Raw genomic sequence first — 6,625 nt, forward strand, 5'->3', positions numbered from 1 at the left:
GCCCCGCGGGGGGCGGGGGGGGGGGGGGGGGGGGGGGGGGGGGGGGGGGGGGGGGGGGGCCCCCCCCCCCCCCGCCCCGCACTCAGGCCGGTGGCTCCGCCCACCGCTCGGCCTCTGCGCAAGCCCCGGCTGTACCCACATTCCTCACCGGCTGTGGGCCTGTCGGGAAACAGCAGAGGGGGCCAGGCGTGGACCCACAGGGCCTCCAGCAGGTCTCCGGAGGGGCCTCACTCGGGGTGGGACCTGCAGGCATGGTGCTCTCCAGCCCCCACCTACTGGGAGAGCCAGAGGCATCATGCCGGAGCCGCAGAGGACTCCAGAAACAATCTGGGCCACCCTCGTCCTGTGTGCCCTGGTGCCCAGAGATGGGCATCCAGAGTATATCCCTCTTGCGTCTCGTTGAGCCAGTATTTGAAAGTTGAAAGTTTGGTTGTTTTGGGGTTTTTTTTAGGTCATGTCCAAGTATCCCCAGTCAGAGTGGCTCTGGGAAAACGATGTGTATCCACACCCCAAGTGCTCTGTGCTCTTCCTGCGGGGGCAGCTGTGGATCCCTGCCCTGCCTCTCAGCTGGAGAAAAGGTCGGGGTCTGGGCCCTGCCAGCCTCCTGGGTCAGCCTGTGGGCCCCCGTCCTGGAATCCGACGGCTGGTGAAGGGTCCAGGGTCCTGGGGCACGGAGACGGAAGCCCAGGTGTTACAGGTGAGCTGGTGGCTTCCCTCAAGTATCAGGAGCCCTGCAAGCATGGGGCTGCCAGGGGCTCAGCGTCTGCACGGCCACCCACCCTCTTTCCCTGCTGCTTAGCTCACTGTGGCGGGGTGGGCCAGCCAGACCCCCGGGCTCACAGCCTGGGAAAGGCGTTTTCATAACAGCCTTCCAGGCTCGTCTGGGTCACAGGCAGGAAGAGTCTCGCATTGAACTCACTTCGGCTTGCTTAGGTCATCTCAGGGTTTTCCTCCAGCACTAGTGGGCTGTTTCATAAGAGTGTGCAGACCCTTTTTAGAGGCAAAACAGACATTGAGACTTTCCCCAGAAAAGGTGCGTCCAGGATCAAAGTTCGGGGTCTGAGGCGGCTTTAGAGGACAGAGCGGGGAACAGGCGCAGTAGTGAGCGGCCCGGTGGGGGCGTCTCCAGAGATGTGGCTCTGCGTCACCCGACCCTGAGGAAGCTCTTCCCTATACCACGTCAGAGACCCGCCTCGGGAGGGCAGGGCTCGGCCCCTGGTCCGCTCTGGGCCGTGCACCCAGATCCTCACACTTGAAGCCTGCGGTGGAGGGGCTCCCTCGTGTTGTGGGCTTGGCGCCCCTGCAGGTGCAGCTGCTTTATCGGGAGCGCTGAGCCGGCCTGAGGCCGGCAGCCCCGCTGCTGCGCGACGGGTAGAAGGGCACCTAGGACAGCAGCACTATCGCGGGCCCTTAGCCGAGATCCTTCCTGAAGCACATGGCCGGGCATCGTTTGGGTCCTTGGGCTCCAGTCTCCACTTTTTCTGTTTGAAGCTCTGGCTGGGGTCCTGAGAAGCGCAGGCCAGAGCCGGGCTGGGGACTCAGACGTGGCCGGAGAGCAGGTCTGTCCTGCAGCTCCGGGTGGTAACGGGGCTTCTTTATGAGGCTTGCCTCGGGTGGAGACCAGTTCCAAGGGAACTTAGGGTGAAGGAGGAGGTGATTTTTTTTTTTTATAGTAACTTAAGACTTAAAGTCCTATGTCTGTAACTTCTGAAGAGGGAGGGTAAAGGTCAGGAGGGAGTGGGGACGCTTGTGGTTTACTGGTGACCAGTAGCACTGGGTGCTGATACAGCTCCCTCATCACCCCACTAGCAACACCGGGGACCCAGGCTGGACTGGCCCTCCTGGGCCCTCTCCAGATGCTGCCCACGGTCTTGGCCTCATGCCATTTGCGGCTTCTCCAGGCCCTGCCCACTGACTCCCAAGGGCAGAGTTACTCGGGACATCAGTAGGGCCCAAAGGTGGCATAGAGAACCCACCTTTTCCTAGAAGATGGGAAGGCCACTGTCCTAAGCGAGCTTGGTTACCATGGAGACCCGGTCTGTGATTTATCCTGCCCGTGACTCTGGGGAACAGCCATCCATAATTCCCCAGCCTGAGTCACTAGGATCCTACCCTTCTGAAGCCCGGCCTTAGCGGGGCAGGATGAGATACTAGCCGAAGGGACCCTGGGGGGAGAGAAGGTCCTGAGGCTTCGAGGACCCTCACCGGCGTACTGCTCTGGTTTCAGCCGGGACCCACCCGAGGCCCCTTCCCGGAGATCCGCCTGGGCCTCCCCCCGGAGCCGCCATCTCTGGGGCTTTGCCGCGCGCCTCCCCGCGGCCACCGTGCCCCTGCGGGAGTTCCTTGCAGCACGAGCTCCGCGGCCTCGGTGCCGCCCTCTCAGAGAAGCTGGATCGGCTGGCCGGGACCCTGGCCGGCCTGGCTCAGGAAGTGGCCGCCGTGAGAACCCAGGTGGATCGGCTGGGGCGGCGCCCGTGGGGCCCGGGAACGAAGGGCCTCCTCTGGGGCCCTCGCTGGACCGGTGGCCCTGCTCACAGACACCCGCCCTACTGGAGGCACAAGGGCCCCCACAGGCCGAGACCGAAGATCTTGCGGGGCCAGGCGGAAGGCTGCAGGGCCGGCGACTCCTCAGGCCTGGCCGGCGGGAGGCCCCGCCTGGTGCCTCAGCTGCCCCAGGACGTGCCCCTGGCAGAGGCTTCTGGGCCCAGCTCCGGCCCTCTCTCCTCGGCATGTGGCAGCCCCGCTGTGCTGACCGCTTGTCACCCCCTCGGACTCCCGGAGAGCCACTGGAGCCCCCCACCCCCTTTGCTGCCTGCTGCCCCACCCCTCCAGGTGGCCGCCAGTGCGGGAGCAGAGCCTCGGGCTGCAACAGCGGCACCGCCCAGGACCCTAAAGTGGCCCAAGGATCCAAGCAGCCTGTTGGTGGGGCTCCAGAGAGCCCTTGAGGGGGAGCTGTGGGGTGGGGAGCACAGGGACCCTGGGTGGGGGCCCCCTAGCAGCCGTCTTAATGGGCTGCATCCTTCCGAGGATGCCCCACCCCTGGCCTCTTCTGGAGGCCGGCCTCCGCCCTCGGCCCCCTGCAGCAGAACCTTCCCCGTGTCTGGACTGTGAGGGGGCCGGGGGTCTGCCCTTGGCCTGACCACCCCAGACTTCAGGATGCCTGTTGCTCAGGGAGGTGCGTTCCCCAGCCACGCCTCTGGCTTTCTTGACTCAGGTTCGTTTAGATGTCGCTTCCCCTCCTGCCCTTCACGCTGGTACTGCCAGCGCCGGCAGGGGGCGGTATGCGAACACACGTGCGCACACCACGTTGCCGGGGCGCTGCGAGCCACTGCAGGGGCGCCACGCAGGAGAGCACCTCTTCCCGCCTGCTGTCCTGACCTCAGCGCTGAGAAGCCATGGCTGTCCTCTTCCTGGCGGATGGGGGCTTAGCTTTCATTTGGGGCAGAACTCCACCCCCTGGTCTAAGCTGGATATACCTGTGGTGGATTCTAAAATTACCGACCCTGGTTGCTAAGGAAAAGGCCCATGGCTCCTACAGGAAGGAGTCCAGAGGGGCCACACCAGGGCATGGCTGTTTGGTTGTTCCCAGCAGTGGGGACAAGCCTGCCCTCCCAGAGCCTCCAGAGAATCAGCAACCCCCCTACCCCGCCCCCCCACCCCCCTCCGCGGCTGGGGGAGGAATTCCCACACGACTCCCTGGGAAAGAGCAACACGTGTTGTCTTCCTGGGGCCGCAGTAACAGTACCACAGGCCGGGCGCCCTAAGCAACACACACTTACATCCCCGCGGTTCTGGAGGCCAGATGTCCAAGGTCGAGGAGCTGGCTCCTTCTGAGGCTGTTCGAGGCCCCTCTCCGTGGCCGGTCGCTGACCGTCCTCATGTTCGCAGTGTGCTCTCCCTGAGCTCATGCCTCAAATGTCCCTTTCGTCTGAGGACACCATCCTCACGCCCTCACTAACATGATTACTTCTGTAAAGACCTTGCCTCCAGCTAAGATCACGTTCGGTGGTACTGGGGTTAGGACTCCCATACACGATCCGCGGGAGTCGTGCACACTCCAACCCCTGACACACGTGAGGGGCTGAGCTAAACTTGGGTTCCTCGTGGGGGAAGAAAGCACGAGCGGGGTCACTAGGTCTGCTTTCCCGGCGGCCTTCAGCCTGCCCTGGGCCCCGGCCCTCAGGTGGCACTCGGTGTAGTACGGGGAACGGCCTGCCTGTCGTCTGCCGCATTTCCCTCCCAAGGGTCAGATCTTTTCTCCCGATCTTTCCCCGCCTGAGTCCTTACTTGATTTGAGGAATCCTCGGGATGGTTGTACACACATGTCATCCGGGAAGGCCCTGTGGCGTGGTTAGCTGTGCTGTCAGGGAACCCGGGTGCGGCAAAGAGGCCCAGGCCGACTCGGGGCCAGAGCGGCTGTAGCCACGATGAGTGCTCAAGGGGGGACTTGTGGCTGCTGTACCCAGTGCGCCCCTAAAATCAGGGTCTTTGGGGACACACGCCAGGACTGGCCTGTGCTCCTTGCTGCCTCTGTGGAAGGAGCAGGCCACTCATGCCGACGGCAGTAGCCGGCAGACAGACCATGGGAAGGGGGTGTTAGAGCATTTCCAGGACTAGAGTAAGTCCCAAGGTGACTGTCTCAGAAGCTAGTGTTCGTCAGATCATGTAAGTAGGATGTTTAAGAGGCAGTCTTCACGGTTAGCCATACTTTTTTTTTTTTTTGCGGTACGCGGGCCTCTCACTGTTGTGGCCTCTCCCGTTGCGGAGCACAGGCTCTGGACGCGCAGGCTCAGCGGCCATGGCTCACGGGCCCAGCCGCTCCGCGGCATGTGGGATCTTCCCGGGCCAGGGCACGAACCCGTGTCCCCTGCATCGGCAGGCGGACTCCCAACCACTGCGCCACCAGGGAAGCCTCCGGTTAGCCATACTCGATGGAGCATAAGGAACAGAAAAGTTCTAGGCTTTCCACTCAGGAAAATGAGTCCAGCTCGTTCCCAGGCTGTGCAGGAGCGACTCTGGGACCGTTTCAGAGCCAGTAGTAAGGGTCTGACGGCCTGGCGGGGAGAGGGGTCGGTACTGCGGGCGAGGGGCCCCGGCCTCGCGGAGGAGGCCTCCGCCCATCCGCCTGCCCATCACCCTGGACGGCCTCCCCTCCGTGCGCCCTTCTCATTGGGGGGACGGGGCGGGGCGCGGCGTCCTACTCTGCGTGACGTTTGAAGGCTCGGTTTTGTGGGCTTTACAAATCAGCCTGCACATCAATGCGCGAGGGAGCACGCGGGCCCAGAGGCCAGGAGGAGCGGTTGCTCCGGGCTGCGCGGGCCTCCTGCTGGCGCTGGCGGGGAGCGCGCACGGCGGCGGCTGCGGCCCAGGCCGGGGGCTCCGGGTCCACCTGGACCCTGTAGGAAAGTGCAAGTCCTTTCTCAAGAATGTAAAAAACGAGTAATAAAATGAAGGGTGAGACACTCCTTGGTCTGCAGCCACATTTGTCCCCCAGGTCCACTGCCTGCCAAGTGGACAAAACGCTTTATTAACTGAAAAGCCTTCTAGAATCTCTGATTTGGTGAGCAATCTGTGTGCAGTGTAGGAGTTTGATCCCGTGTCCATCTCCAACTACTTCGTGAGGAAATGGGGTCACTCTGGTGGGAGAAACCGAGGGGCCTTTGGAACTCAGGAATTCCCGGGGTCTGGAGATGGGGGCAGAGAACCTTTGCTCCCACGGAGCTCCCTCTGGTCAGGGTCCCCGGCGGCCCACCTACCCCGCCAGCCCGAGGCCGCTGTGAGGCAGGAAGGTGGGAAGGTCCCGCCTCAGCCTGTCGGCATCGGAGCAGGGCCCACACAGTCCAGCAGAAGGGGGGCCGCCGTGGAGGTGAAGGGGTGCGGGGGCCACAGTCCCTGCCTGAGATGCCCCACAACGTCACCGCTCTCTGCTGAAGGAGCTCGGCGCATGGGCAGACCAGACTTGCCCTAGACCTTGTGTCCTTGTGTTTTAGATGTGGCCTCTGTAAACAGCCTACGGTTGGATTTTGTCCTTTAATCCAGCCTGACAAATTTGGTCCTTTACTCAGAGCCCTTAATCCATTTATGTGCAAAACGATCGCTGATACATTGAGATTTGAATATAGCATCTTATTTTGTGCTTACGTTTGTCTCACTTGGTGGTGGGGGGTTCCCGTCTTTCCTGCCACCTTTTGTACTGACAGTGTTGTGGGTTTTGTTTGTTATCAGTCATTCCATTTTCCCCTCAACCAGCCTCAACATTTAAAGAAATAAAAGGGAAGACATCCAAATTTACAGCTGTATTTGAGAAGTTTTAGCATAGTTTTTTTAAGAAATTGATAGGACAAATCAGGAAGGATATGGAAGATTTGAACGAGCCAATTAACAAAATTGGCTCGATTGATGAATCCGGAACACTGCACCACAGAACTACAGAATATTCATTCTTTTCAAGCATACACAGAACATTTACAAAAACTGACCCTATACTAAGCCCTAAGTGTAAACAAATTTGAAAGTATTCAAATTACACTGAATATGCTTTCTGACCATACTTTAGCTTTTAAGCTAGAAGCAAATAACAAGAAATGAGAAATTCATATACATATATATATATAAGTAAAATAAG

General features: G+C 60.7%; 1 protein-coding gene across 1 annotated transcript in view; it reads left to right on the forward strand.

The window, feature by feature from the left end:
- KRABD3 (KRAB domain containing 3) overlaps positions 1-5,465 on the forward strand; it is a 17,517-nt gene extending 12,052 nt beyond the window's left edge. The window contains 2 exon segments of the mRNA XM_024754497.1: positions 452-697; positions 2,228-5,465. Of these exon segments, the coding sequence (XP_024610265.1) occupies positions 452-697; positions 2,228-3,111 (1,130 nt within the window). The 3' untranslated portion in view covers positions 3,112-5,465.
- Positions 5,466-6,625: the final 1,160 nt, after the last annotated feature.

The sequence above is a fragment of the Neophocaena asiaeorientalis genome, unplaced genomic scaffold (genome assembly GCF_003031525.2).
Source record: "Neophocaena asiaeorientalis asiaeorientalis breed wild unplaced genomic scaffold, Neophocaena_asiaeorientalis_V1.1 scaffold407, whole genome shotgun sequence".
NCBI classification, from domain to species: Eukaryota; Metazoa; Chordata; class Mammalia; order Artiodactyla; family Phocoenidae; genus Neophocaena; species Neophocaena asiaeorientalis.